Genomic DNA, 14,805 nt, shown 5'->3' on the forward strand with positions numbered 1-14,805 from the left:
TTGTCAACCACAGGATGTTTTACAAATTCCTCAGACGTGATCATTACAATACACGTAGAAAGTATTTCACTGAGACTCAATACGCCTGTGATTTGTTGAGAGCTCTTTGTATAGAGGTGCAGTCAGCCAAACCTGGCTATAAACAGACTTTATTCCACATCACAGAAACATGTGTCCTGACCTTTCCGCCAAGACCTTTCATTTATTTTCTAATACACTTCCCCTTGTGAGTTACTCTGTTCTCATAGTCATAGAAAAGGTCACAGCAAGAACTCATGTCTGACGTCTGCCTACTGAATTAGCTGTGTCACCTTTAATTTTTCCAGAATCAGACCTCACCACATTGCCAAACCTCATTTGATTGTACTATGTGTTCAGTGGCCATGCTGTATTAGGTATAGTGATTGTGCTGTATACATGAATATGAAATTAGGAGGGTAATAATAAATGTGCATTCATTTTCTATTTACAGGTCTCCATATCTTGTAAATGCAACTGTAGGAGTCTCCTGTATAACTGGTATTTTATTTTTGTGTATTAAGAGTGTTCAACGTGATAAATTAATAAAGCCTCACAAATATTACAGCGTACAATATTAAATAGAATTTATAACAGTATCATTGCTATAAGTAGGCACCAAAAAACTGCTGTGCATCAATCTCTGTGTCTTTCAGTGTGTAAAACATAAAAGAACTGCCGTATGCTGCATCTATTCTGCAGACCCCATTCATCCAAAAACACAGACGTTCCTTTAATAACCAAAAAAGAATGAGGGGACGTGATTACCCATTAATCAACAGTGTCACAGCACCCTCATTTATATTGTTACGGAGTGAAATCGTGAATTTAGGACATTGTGAAGAAATGACCCCCTTATGCATGTGAGCAGCCTCCGAGAGGGGAGGCGGTGGGCGGAGCTTGTCACGGCGATGTTGATCGATGATGCTGCCTTGGATTATGAACACAGAATTAGCACATTAGTTCTTGTATGATAAATAGACCAACCTCAGGCCAGTCCCCATATCACCTCAAAGAGCAGTGAGACAAATTGACTGAACCCACAAGCTCAAGCTAAATTTCAGCTGACTGGCGTTGTGTTTGCACAGAAACTCTAGCTCGGCTCGTCCTCTTTACCCAACTGTCCACAGCGACAAGTTAACCAGTAACAGAGGCTAAAAGAGAGGACTGATCTAACTACATACAACAGCTGTTAAATCAGCAACTTAATCATTTGGTCATAGAAGTAAATTCACACAACTTTTGTCTTTCTGTTCTGTCTGGTTCAACTTTGCTAAAATGTGAACTTCACCGTTTCACTGTTGACCAACGCAAAGTCACCTTGAGATCTTCAGTAATGGATTTAAAGATGTTTGAAGTTTCCACAGCTTATTAGCTGCATGTGTTGCAATGGTCACTTTAGTTAAACCCTCCCTACTGCAGAATAAACAGCTCTACTGAAGACAACTGGCTTGTGAATAGTTTGCGTCTGTTCATGTGGTGTTGGTGGAATAATCAGAAAAGTTCCCACTTGGAAAAATTCACATCAGAACAACAATTTAGGAAATTGTCAAAAAACCTCATCTTGACATCTTTTACAACCAGCTCTAAAATGTAGCTTTTAATGTCAAAGCACGTCTGTCTCTCAAAAGCGGCTAACACTACTATCCACAGTCCATTTCAAATATCACCAGATAAAACCAACTTTTATCACTCTTATTTAGCTGCTGTCAGACATGCACCAAACTCTTTCTGTGTGAAAGCAGATTTCTGAGGGGAAGCCTCCAGACCTTTTCTGGCCAGCTGCCCCCTAAGTCCAAAGAAAAAGATCCAGAGAATATCCAAAGAGCCGGCGTGAGAACACAACAGGAGATCCACTGTGACATCAGGTTAATAATCCAACATATATCATTATCCAACATAGTTCAGCTCTACTTCATCTGGAGCAGAGAGTCTTAAGAGACTGGTGTGTGAGTGAAGGGTTCTTTATAGATTATTAAAGGAGGAGGATATTTAGATCCACATATGCACTTCAACGATAATCCAGATACAGTTAATAAACCTGCATGTGGCAGCAAATTACCCACATGAACATCAGGAGCACATTTGACCTCCACACAGAAATATGGAGGCCCTTCAGATTATCTTAAATTGGCATTTTCCCAATGGGAGTACTGCATTGTATGCTAAGTGCTAGGTTAGTACTACAGAGACTGATAGTGTGCTAATAACTTTCAACCAGTGGTACTCACCTCTGAGTGTAGCACCTCTGAACCAGGATCAGGAAATGTAGTGTGTAAGAGAACATGAAGTGCTGTGCTCCACACCAACCAGCCACAGAGAAGGAACAGGAAGCGCCCTGCGTGACCCGGATGTTTATACTGTGATGGTGATCAGGGATTGGATAGAAAATGATCCCTCTCAGTATCTGCTGTATTAGCTTCTTAACTTTGTTACAGGGCCGACACTATAATGTAGATGTTCTGTAAACAAAAACTGAATTTATACAATATGCCCAGGCACCAGCGCTGACTTTTTATTGTGAATGTTTCACAGTGAAAAAGGGGAAATGTAAAATTGCAAATAAGGACACGATGCTTCCTCTGCGGTCGCTTCACCAAGAATGTATTTTCAGAAAAGGTTCCTCCAGGACAAAGCATTTCTATAATAAAATGTATTTTCTGTCCATGTAAATGTCAACTTCCAGATCTAATTCTCTTCTGTGAATGTCCTATTTCCCACTTTTTCAAATGTGACTGCAATGAAAAAGGTCTTTTAATCAATAAACAAACTTACATTTAAAAACAAAAATACGTTGTGAATAACTAAGATATCACATTACCTGTTATCATCAGCTGAAATTAACATATATATGCATTAATAACTTATCACACACAAACAAAGTAGAAGTCTAATACCTTATGTGTGTATGAAACAGGCCACATTACACACAACATGTGTTGCAGTCAAGATAACCTCATGTCGTTCTGTACTAGCAGCTGAGGGAGGGGTTTTAGCGAGCTAACTAGCTAACATTATACCAATAAATAAATTACAAAGCAAAATACTGCTTCAAAACTCACTCAACATCCAGTCAGTGTTTTCACAAAACACCAATCAAACAACAAAGTGAACGGTTTAAAAGTTCAAGTGCTGACATGCTCGTACACACCTGAAAAAGGGGAAATGGAAATAAGGACTCCCAAGAATGATACACCGTGACCGCGAGCTCCCCTTTCAGGACTCTGCAGACATCACTGATCACGAACAAAGATCTAATCAAATAGGGAACAGGTAGTGCTTTTGTTTTGCTTTTTATTTTAACCCTTTCAATCCATTTCTAACACTTTCACCATCATATAGAAATTAGGCATTTTATCTTTTTTTAAAAGACTTTGTTTTTATGAGACATTTTACATTCACAGTTATAAATTCATCACCTGTTCATGATGAACCCCATTTCCTCCCGATGGCTGTTTCTAATAACTTTTAACAGTACAATCTGTCTCATGAAAAAAAGATTATCCAGACAATCTCCAGCTGCGTTCTTCATATGTCAAAGGCAAACTCTGTCTCATGTCTGAAACCAGATTTAGAAACTGCACTAGACGATGTAGGATGATTTATTTACTTTCCAGCATTTAACATGCAGACTTTATACAGACAGGTGAGTCTGTTCCTTTAAACTCCTCCATATTCTTTATGGTGAGAAAAAACACGTATAGCTGTTCTTCCTTCTCTCACCTGCCTGGACACTCACAAAGTTTATGTATAGAAATATCTGACCTGTAGCTTGAAGTGAAGTCAGCGTGTCTATGTTACACAACACTGGTGCACATAATAAACATTAGGCTGCGCTTCCTTTCAGGACTGAAAGGAGCGTAGGTGAGAATGTGCAGAGGGTAAGTGCAGACCCCTTGCACCCGGCGAGACCCCGGCCCAGCTCCTTCCCTCCCCTTTAGCTGGCCCCTTCACTCTCTGCAGGCGAGCGAACAAAGAGAGGACCTAAACAATGGATCACTCTGAGAACTGAATGGCTTTGCGGGTCAAGCACTAACCCCCCCCCCCTCTCACCCCCCACCTCTTTGACAGAAACACAACCCACACTTGTTCTGCTGAAGAGAGGCTGACCCTCCCGGCTAAGAAATAATGAACGCTGCCTGGGCATTAAACTGATAAAACTACTGGGACTGGAATCAGTTTGGCAGACAAATCATCTATAATGGTGCGATGCTGGAGCCTGTCTTCTGTCCTGTCTGTCTCTCTCCCCCTGCCTCATTACATGTCCACTGTACACTATCCAGGCATCCACGCCACCCTGTTCAGTGGAGGCTCAGTACGAGTGGAGCTCAGGACGAGACATAGAGGGAGCAGCTGTCCAGGCAACGCTCGTCTAAAACTTTATGTTTGTTTTATGTGTGAGGTTTCTTGAACTCGTGTTGTGAACACAGAGGCCACAGATATGCAGCCAACTGAAAACATGTTGGGGAGTTATTTGTTAGGCAAATCGACTCATCAACTGCCACAGAAGCTTCTGCTTATAAGTAAAGCTCCACCAAAATGCACCTCACACAGCAGCAGGTCAGACCCAAAGATTTGCATGTTTCACAGTCAAATTGTTTTTACAGATCATCTGCATCATTTATTATCTTCCTCATTCCTCTTATGTACCAGCATCTGGAATATCAGATAATGCAACTTATAACTTACATCATTCAAGAGATGAACGTAATCATGATTTTTCTTTCTTTTTTTTTCTGTAATGGTCTGAAACTTCTCTTTGGCTCATTTTATGGCAGAGAAAACACACCCAACCATCTGGCAGTGTGAGGTTAAGGAATTATTTTAATGCTATGAATTATGTGAAAATGCAATTAGATCCAGGTCTGTTTGTAGTCAGCATAAGGAACGATAAGATAAAACTTAATTATCCCCATGGGGACAGTGCATGGTAAAATCATCATCATTTACTAATCCCTCCCTCCTCTGCCTCCTATCTTCCTCTCCTTTAACTTTGCTCCCTCTCCGTTGTGTCATGTCGTTGTATCAGGTGCGTTCCAGTCACTTTTGTATACATGGCTGCCGTGACACAGCTCAAACGGTGGTTTTTACGGCTCGCTGTCTGCATGGGCAGCTGAAGTCTGGAGGCATGCAAGCTGTTCGGTCTTTCACCTTCGCTCGCGGCTCCTCCCCCAGGTCAGGAGCCATACATTAGATCAAGCTAGGCCTCACAGGGTCGAGGACCGGTGCCAATCACGCCACAATGCAGCATAACGCAGGGGAGGGTGAAAACGATAAACCTGACTGAAGCAAGAACACATTTATTCTTTTATCCCTTATATTCTAGTTTGTGTTTGTCTGGCTGTTGTTTTTTTACTATAATTCTTAATATTTAATGTAATTTTCTGTATAATCAATTCTGGTCTTAATTAACTAGCTGCTGTCAACAGGCTGGAGCATAAATAATTGCGTAGCTGTTGTAACAAGGAAGTTCACTGATGTTAGAAAATGAAGTAGCAACAAAGTTCTTGAGGAAAAATGTCTTGAATGGACAGATTCCAGCTTCTTAAGAAGAAACTATCTGACGGGTTTCTTAGTCACATCTACTTAAGTAATGTATATCATTACTTTTTACTTGAACATTTCTATTTCAAAGAATGTCACTTAATTTATTTCACTGAAACTTTGTTGATCAACATTTTACATTCATTAAAAATGCTACTTTTTATTCTTACATTTCTTAATGTAAATGTTGATGTTAATGCATTAATACTTATGAAACAGTGATATGCTATAATAAGAATTCTGAAAGTGGACACGTTTTCAATTCAATTCAATGTACATTACTTTAAGACACTTTACAAGGTAAGGTTGAGAGCTACATTATTATTATTGTTATTACTTCTGCACTAAGAGTACTTGTACTTTCAGAGTATACTTTGCTAATAAGACTAATTATGTATTTGTGTTGGTGGAGTATTTTGATTTCATGCTTGTGTTACACAGTACTTCTACACTTGTGTGCTCATGGTCATGTTTGGGTAAAACAAGTAATAAGTCAAACTGGGCTCTGGTGAACATTTCTCAAAAGTAAACTTCAAACTTGAAAACTAAATCTAGAAATGAATCCTCAGGTTAATAATGAAAATGCTGATTAGATACAGCCTCAACATAATATTTTAATGCCAACAGGTATTCACAGTAACAGTTTATAATTCCTGGATGACCTGTGTGTATTACCTGCAGCAGCCAAACACTGTGAACAGACTCTATGTCTCTATTTGTCTGTACAAAGAGTATTTACTCCCTCAGAGTACATTTTGCTAGTAACATTTTATTATTGCATGCGTTTGTTTGAAGTATGATATTACCAGATGTCCCAGTATTTCTACCTCTGTATGCAAATGAATATGTTTTGGGCAAAACAAGTAATTCCAACAAGTGTGATGGGGATTCCCCCCCCCCCCCCCCCCCCCCCCCCCCACTATTTTTCTGCAGCCACATGACCAAACAAGTCAATCCAGAAATCAATCCTCAGGTTGATAATGACAACAGCCTCAACATAATAAGCTTTCAATACCGATAGGTATTTACAGTATAAAGAACAGTACCAGTATATAGTCTGTGGATGACCCCTGTATGTGTGTTTTACCTGCAGCAGCTGAACAGACTGTGTGACTCATATACTGGAGCCTCTGAGAAGTGACTGTGTAAAAGAATCATCCTCAGCTTGAATCTATTATCACCTGATCCTGCACTAGTTTCACGACTGCCAGCCCCACACACTCAAACGCCTCACGTTTAACTCTTTCCTCCTCGCCTCTAGAGTAAATGTTTTCCTTCGCCCCCACTCAAATGAGTAATTTTCAGTGTGGAACTTGTCTCTAACCTTTTCCTACTCCCTTTTGTTTGGCTTTTGTTTGGCAACAGCTGTTATCATGGATTTCTTTCTTTCTTTTTTTTTTTTTTTTTTGGTCAGCTGTGATTGCTCCGGGCAAAACAGGAGCAGATGGTGTTTTGCTATGCATGAATGGAGCGTTAGAGGAGTTGGACTGAATAGGCCAAGTTTTGAATGGTGTCTACACAGCACCTGCCTCTTGTAGCAGCAGGGACATCCTAGTGGCATGATCTGTCTTGGCTTCGCTGGCATCGTCGGGGATGAAAGAAAGAAACGGAGGGGGGACCTCGTTGGGTACCGTCCATATTTATTGATTTTCCTGCAAGTCGTGGCATAATGTGGTGTACAGTCAGTTTGAGTTAATTGGATGTGACACAGCGTGCACGTGTAATCTATCACTCTGCTCTCCCGGTACACTTTATCAGTTTAGTTGCCATAGAAACATGTTGGCTCTGTAATAGCTGATATTAACAGGCTAAGTAAGTTGCAATAAAAGACAATTTTGGAGTCGGGATCCTCTGCCGAACACAAAGCCTATAAAATAAATCGGGGGGGGGGTTACACTCTCAAACCAAACAAAGTCCCAAATAAAAAGAAACTGCTTTCGTTTCTACGCATCGCAGCGACATCTGTCAACCTCTGGGGCATGATGATCTGTCACAATAAGGAAAGCTTGCTCAAATCACTGACAGCTTTTTTTCCCTTCAAATCGACTGTATAACTCATCAGAGAGTAAATGCTCCAGATGCATTTGTTCTGCTAAACACTGACAATGCACAATAACAGACTGAGCTAACCACAACAATCTGAAACAAACCAGCGCCTCCTATTCTCCCTGATGTTATTGTGATGGTGATAAACAGTTTTTCTTTGGGCTTAAGATGTTTATGCCTCAACCTTTATGACTCTGACAGAAGAATTATGGTGGTTTGCTTATTATCCCTCAGTTTAGCCTGTGCTCCACTGTCGGTTACATCATGCATTCAATATAAGCTATAAGCAAGAATCTAATGATCCATCAGAGGAAGGTTTGATAAATTGTTTCTGAAACACTTATTAAATTGTATTTGTTAAACTTGAACATCGGTTTTAGGCTTTATTATTTTATAGACTTTTACTTTTAAGGGCTGAGATTTTAATATGTGTTTCATACTCTACGATGTATTTGGATTGTGTGTGTGTGTGTGTGTGTGTGTGTATTATTGTTTGGGTGAGCTCGCCAAGACAAATTCTAATTAACTCGTAATATTGACAAGGCTTTAAAGTAGTAAGTTAATTCAAGTTAAGTCGAAGTCCTCTTCAAGTCCTCATAGCCATTAACAAATAGAGTTTGAAAAGAAAAGAAAGAAGCTGGTGTCTGTGGCTCTTGCAGGACTGTAATAAACACGATGGCTGGCCGAAGCAGAGACGATAGTCAGAAGTTAGCGAGCAAGTCACGGCTTCTAGCAGTTGTCAGTCAGTGCACGTTCATGTGTTTTGTGGCCGTAGCTTTGATGAGAGGGCTGATGGGAGGGGGTGGGATGTATCAGTTGCATTTTTTTCAAAGTGTAGCCTGCTCTCGCGAACTTTTCCAGGATTACCAACCCTTGCTTTAAGCATCTTCAAAATCATTAAAATGCTGGTACCTCAATGTGACATCATCAACTGTGCAGCAGTTTCTTCTGGAGGTTTTGGGAGATTCAAATGTGGATCTTTAACATGAGGGAACAACAGATCTTTCAGTTTTTTATGCTGATTATGAGAAAATATTGTTAATCATTGTCATAAACATCTGCCTGCACCTCTCCCTCTCCCTGTATGTGGTCAAATACATGAGAAGAAGGTTGTATCAGAGTTGATTTAGCTGAGTGGTGCACCGGACTAAAGACAGGCAGACCAGACTCACCATATAACAGCATTCAACAAGAGAGGGATAAGCCAAAGGGCTGAATCGGTGTCACCAAGGCAACCTCACTGCATGGGTATTCAAGGTAAAGACCAAGAAGACAGAGAGGAAACTTGTGATTATTTACACTTGAGCACAGATTTTCTGTGGAGAAGCATTATCATTGGTATATTATTGTGACAATGAGCAGCCTCTGTAATTGAGTGCCATTTTAACATCCAAATTCACAGATGTAGATAAGATTATCAGAGCACTTGTGAAAGGGTATAATAATATTTATACTAGTCCCCTGAATGTACCATTGACTTTTGCTCAGAGGCATCGTCTGTGGAACCACTTTAGTCTGGTGGGTCAAAAGTTCTCTAAACAAGCCTTACCATTGGTCAGGGATGTCAACAGTCCAACCAGCCCTACAGCCACCAAACAAAGTTCACCATTCATCTCAGGGGTCAATAGTTCCCCCTCATGAAGCTCATCACGGCAAGGTCAGGAATTCCTTAAAACGCATTTGACTAGAGGCCTGTAAACGAGGCTTGGCATTGGACTTGTAGGTTCAGCTGTCTGCCCTGGACCAGGTCTTATCAGAGAAAACAGTCCTGTTGTTGTTGTTTTTTCTCTCTCTCTTAAGGGAGACAGAGTTTAGTGTCAGAGCAGAGTGGCAGCTCCTGCATCTGTGACCTGAGAGTCCAGACTGTGAGATTGGTCGCGGCGTGGGTCTGATGGTCAGATGGTCAGTGTCAGCAGGGCCTTTGTTATACTCACATTGTATCTGTGCACCGAACGGGAAAACAACAAAAGAGCCAAATAAATCATTAAAAAAAAAAAAAAAAGTAGCGAATCCCCCCATAGCCTCCACATCTGACTCCTTAGTCATCGTTGGCATGGCGCCGAGCGACTGACCTCAGTTGGGAGGAGGGAGGACAATTAGGTCACCTCATGATTACATTACTCAAATGACATATTAATGTCATAGTGCCCTTCATGCATTTCATCAGCACTGCTTAATGATGAGGACAGAGAAAGAGAGACAAGCATGGCTCATATTGATTGCTTCATGCCTCTATGATCATATTGCACTGTGGAAAAAAAACTATTTATCTTGCTGATACAAGTGTACAGCACCAAGCAGGTGAGATTTATTTATTCACCTATTCAAATTAAACCTCTCTCCATTATAGACACTGCAGTGTATTATCTTAGTAAATTGTGTGTGTGTGTACAGCAATGTTTTGAAAATATCCGTAACCTTTTTATTGCAGAGTCCCATAACTCCAACCCTGGCTGTGAGATATTTGTACACACAGTGACCGCAGTACTGAGGGGTTATGGAATAACAAGGAGCTCCATGCATTATTAATGGGCTCTGCTGTGAATCTGTTCAGAATAATAACAGCCATTTCCCAGAGCCTCATTACTGTGTGTTTTTAAAGCATGTGTTTGGTATCCATGGACACCCCGCTCTCACATTCTCCTCTTCTCCCCTCGTATTGAGATTCAGGTCATGTTCGGCACTTGCTGTTTTTAATTTTCATTTCATCATAAGCACTTTAAGACTGTTGCCAGCACTTATTTGCAGTTTTTCCTGCAGACCTCTTCACTCGGGCTACTGACAGGACAGATGCTGCAATTAATCAAGGCAGAGAAATGGGCATGGTTTCCACACTCGGAGCTGATGAGCCAATCGCAGCAGCGGCGTCAGGCCTGGGCCCGAATTACAAAATGCTTTTCCGAAAAATGAACTAATTGAAAACAAACTGAAATTTTTAAATTCTATCAAGCTGCTATCACAGAAGCGCAGCAGCAGATTCTCGCTGCTAATTTGTAACTAACGTTAACTCATGTATCAGCTGCATGTGGAAGAAGGGAAAAAAAGAAACTAAGGCCCTTCTTTGGGCCAGTGGATTCACAGCCTATTGTGAAGATATGATAATTATTGTTTGCCTGCCTTCCCTCCCCCGCTCAACATATTATTCAAGGGAGCTCAGCAAACCCCTGGGGACGTCTTGGAAATGAAGCGATTTTAAAGGGAGTAAGAAAGAAGCAGAATCCAGTGCACTGGTGTGTGAGAAGGGGACTGTTATTGAGACAAGTACCAGTTACATGCTGACCTTGTCCAGTATCAACACGGTTTCTTTTTCTTACACACAGTTACAATGGACTTTCATTTAAATCACTGAGAAACAGCACACACTAGAATAATGCCAACATTAATGCTCATATGTCCCTGCAAAGAATTTTCTTTTCCGCTTGTAGATTTACTCCATTGAAAACATACAAATTGTATTTTGTATATGTCGAAAAGAGCTGAGCGCTATGAATATTTATCAGTTTTATTTTCAATAGCTAAACAAGGAGAAGTGGAAACCTTGTAAAAAAAATATATGGCTACTAATAACTTTTGAAATAAACCGATTCCTTCAAATAAATATTTGTGATTGATAGTTTAATTTCGAACAGCGACACAAAGAAATATATACTTCATACAAAATTATGGCTACTATCATATTAGAGATGGAACTTCTCTGGATTCCACTTCATGGCCCAGCAAAATAAAAACCCTAAACATTAAGTAAATTGTTCCCCGACGTCAGCGGAAAACACATTTTCTAGAGCTCTGTACCAATATGCATTTTTTCTATGGACATTTTCCAGAAGCGTTGGGTTTGTAAGCAAAAGTACAAAGAAAATGAATCGCTGCTATTGTAACTCATAAAAAAGTATAAAAGAGCAGAAATGCACTATGTGATATAGCAATCCACAGGTCGTTTAACAATGTTTTAATTAAAGCCTCACATATTAAAACTTTACAACAGGTGATATGAAAAATGTACAACATCTTCAGTTTTTTTCAGGGACTTCTGTACAGCTGGCAAAAATACCTCCGATGCCTCTTTAGTTGGCTTTGGCAGTGCAACAAACTGGCTCTGCTAGTTTTTTTTTTTTTAAACAATGACAGTATCAAGGAGCAGAGTAAAAATACATCAATCCCCAAACCATCTTCCTTGATCCAGAAATTTGTATTTCCCATAAAATATCCCCTTTGTTACACAAAATAAAAACATAATTTAATCGTTAAACATCTGAAGTAAAAACAAATAGATTAAAGATGTTGTTTTTTTAATGGGGGGTGCCAGTTATACGCTTTTGGGCAAATCACCTGCAGGGTAGATTACTGGATAAAGGAGGTGTCTTCTCTCCCCACTCTACAGAACATGTACAGCAGATTACAGCTACAGTTTGATGATGTGATTACATAAATGATTTATGGCAGTCTCTGACTCAGTCTGTTCAGTCCTTCATATTTTCTGTTCCCCTTTTTCTTCACAACACTGTCTGAATGTGTTCAAACACCACTGGGCCTCCGACGCCTGACTATTTTGATGATTTCCTCTATGCTGTTGTTGCTCAGTTACGTCTGCAAGAGTTGATTGTTAAGAGAGGAAGGTAGAGTGAAGAAAGTGTCATTATATACTGGCCAGTGTGGGAACAAAGACGTGATGTGTGGGTTCACTGGTTTCCACCTGTGAGCCACAAGTCCAGGCGACAGCTGATAAAAATCCTTTTGTGTAAACGCATGCAAAATGTCCTTTTGCTGCGGTGAGCGACTCTGGCCTCATAAATAAAGCTTTATTGTTAAATAAAACAGTGAAAGACGCACGTCTTCCAACATATTGTGTGCCCAGTCAGTTTAAATTGACAACTGAAAGACCTCACAAACAAACAAATAAACAATCGCTGGGCGCTCGCCCCCAACAGGCTTCTGTCACAGCTCAGCCTATTTTATAGACAAAACCCCAGCTAACATGTTTTACTTCCTGTACACGCATGTGCATATCCGTCTATAACAATGGACAAGTTCTTTGTATAACATTCTAAATCTTACACACTTCTTAAGTGCAACTTAGAAAAGCAACGTGGAATGATGCTTTTATTTTTATTCCTGTTCTTTGAGATAGGATTTCCATTTGGCTCAGTAAATGCTGACCTGGGACAGGACCTGAGCGTGGGCCTGGATTTGGGAGGGGTGTGGTTGCTGCTGTGGGGCGGGCTGGGGGCTGCCGAGCGACGCAGACCCTGCCACTGAATGTGGTGTGCCAGGAGAATGCTGGGGTGGGGAACACTGGGACTGGTGCTGCTGTTGTTGCTGCTGCTGCTGCTGCTGCTGGAGATGTTGAATCTGCTGCTGATGCAGCTGATGCTGCAACTGCATATGCTGTAGCTGCATCTGCTGCTGCTGCTGCTGCTGTTGCTGCTGCTGTTGTTGTTGTTGCTGCTGCTGCTGTTGCTGCTGCTGCATGTGGTGCTGCTGCAGCTGCTGCTGGAGGTGGTGCTGGAAATGCTGATGCTGCATCTGTTGCTGGATTTGCTGGTGATGCATCTGCTGCTGCTGCATCTGATGGTGCTGGAGGTGCTGCTGCATCTGCTGCTGCTGTTGCTGCTGCTGCTGCTGGAGCTGCTGCATCGCATGCTGCTGCACCGGTTGCATGGGCGGGCTCATCTGAGCTGTGGACTGGGCACCCGCCACCATGCCCCCTCCGGCACCCATCTGGCCAAGCAGCTGCGGTGGCATCCCGGAGGACATGTTCTGGTGGGAAACTGTGACGGAGGTCACAATCTGATTTCCTCCCAGTCTCATCTGCAGAGGCTTTGGGGCTATGGCCCGTGGAAGTGCTTGTTGGAGGGCCTGGGATACTGAAGACATGGAGGGGTGCTGGTTGAGGGGTGAAGGCATCACCAGGCCTGGAGACAGGCTGGTGGAGGCCAGGGTCTGCTGCACAGAGCGGATTGTCTGAGCCTCAGCTGATTCTGCTGCGGCCTAGATGAAGAAAGAAATATTAGACATTATTTACAGAGCCAAAACCGTCACTTCTGAAGAATGCATCCATATATAAGTACAAATTGCTTTTTGTAGACCTCATATTGCATATGTCATTAACAAAGAGCTTTTACAGATGCATATACAAGAATGTTGAAATTCAATTCACTGCACTGTCTAATTAACACATTTTTCAGGTGAAAAAAAGCAGCAGTTCTCACCTTGGAAACCAGACTAGCACGATACGCTGCGAGGGCTTTTAAATATTCTTTCTTGGCAGCTTCTGTTTTGCTTTTGTAAACCTGTGATGACAAAAAGATACGTGTGAATGGACAAAAAAAGGTTCTTTCCTATTTACTTAGACAACATACACACAGACACCATATATAGTTTGTATACACATAAATACACAGTTGTATTTTTGTATCACTGTTCAATTGGTCTGAAGAACTAAAATTTATAGTACCTGCTTCTGCTCCTCTCCCAGACCATCCCACATGGACGCCACGATCTTGGACACTTCTCCGAAGGTGGCGTTGGGATTCTGACCCTTGATGGCAGCCTGGGTGTCTCTGAAGAACAGGGCATAAGCCGACACTGGCTTCTGAGGCTCATTGGGATCCTTCTTCTTCTTCTTCTTAGGAGTCTTGGGCTTCTTTGTGGGATCTACGGGAGCCGGTCGCTTCTCCCCAATGACCTGCAGTAATGGACATTTTTTAGAAAATATTTTTTTTTAAATCTTATTCATTACCATACAGCTAAGTCCTCTTGCTCACCCTGTTGCCGTCATCCTGGTCATCTTCATTTATGGAGCTGGAGGGCGACGGCGTGGCAGACTTGCTGGCAGGCGGAGACGGGGAGGTGTGGGTGATGTTGGGTCCCCCCATGTTTAAGCTCAACTGTGCGTTAAGTTGGGATTGGTTGATGGTGGTCAGCTGATTCCGTGATATCATGCCGTTGGTGCTGTTCATGTTGATGATGGACTTCATCACCATGGCTGGGTTTGGCGGGTACTGGCGGAGGTGGCCTGGCCCCATGTTCTGTGATACAAATGCAAAGAGAGAAAAGAATTAAATAACAGCAGAATATTTCAATATATTAGGGATTGCAGAACGCTGCAGCCAATGGCTCTGGATCAAGAGGAAAGAACCTAACTGGGCCCCGAGATGTTAGAAACATACACACAGGTGTGATCAGCCTGTGGTGGTC

At 41.6% G+C, this 14,805-nt stretch overlaps 1 protein-coding gene and 1 long non-coding RNA gene across 2 annotated transcripts in view; both read right to left on the minus strand.

Annotated features, from left to right (window-relative positions):
• The window catches only part of LOC138404825 (uncharacterized), a 29,582-nt gene extending 26,881 nt beyond the window's left edge, over nt 1–2,701 (minus strand). The window contains exon 1 of the long non-coding RNA XR_011240734.1: nt 2,250–2,701. This is a non-coding gene — a long non-coding RNA (uncharacterized lncRNA). The remainder of the gene's footprint in view (nt 1–2,249) is intronic.
• An 8,505-nt stretch (nt 2,702–11,206) lies between these two features.
• Nucleotides 11,207–14,805, minus strand: part of tox3 (TOX high mobility group box family member 3) — a 41,797-nt gene continuing 38,198 nt past the window's right edge. The window contains exons 4-7 of the mRNA XM_020080275.2: nt 14,373–14,636; nt 14,063–14,293; nt 13,818–13,898; nt 11,207–13,596 (exon numbers count right to left, since the gene is read on the minus strand). Of these exons, the coding sequence (XP_019935834.2) occupies nt 12,751–13,596; nt 13,818–13,898; nt 14,063–14,293; nt 14,373–14,636 (1,422 nt within the window). The 3' untranslated portion in view covers nt 11,207–12,750. The remainder of the gene's footprint in view (nt 13,597–13,817; nt 13,899–14,062; nt 14,294–14,372; nt 14,637–14,805) is intronic.

This window comes from Paralichthys olivaceus, chromosome 1 (assembly GCF_024713975.1).
Source record: "Paralichthys olivaceus isolate ysfri-2021 chromosome 1, ASM2471397v2, whole genome shotgun sequence".
NCBI classification, from domain to species: Eukaryota; Metazoa; Chordata; class Actinopteri; order Pleuronectiformes; family Paralichthyidae; genus Paralichthys; species Paralichthys olivaceus.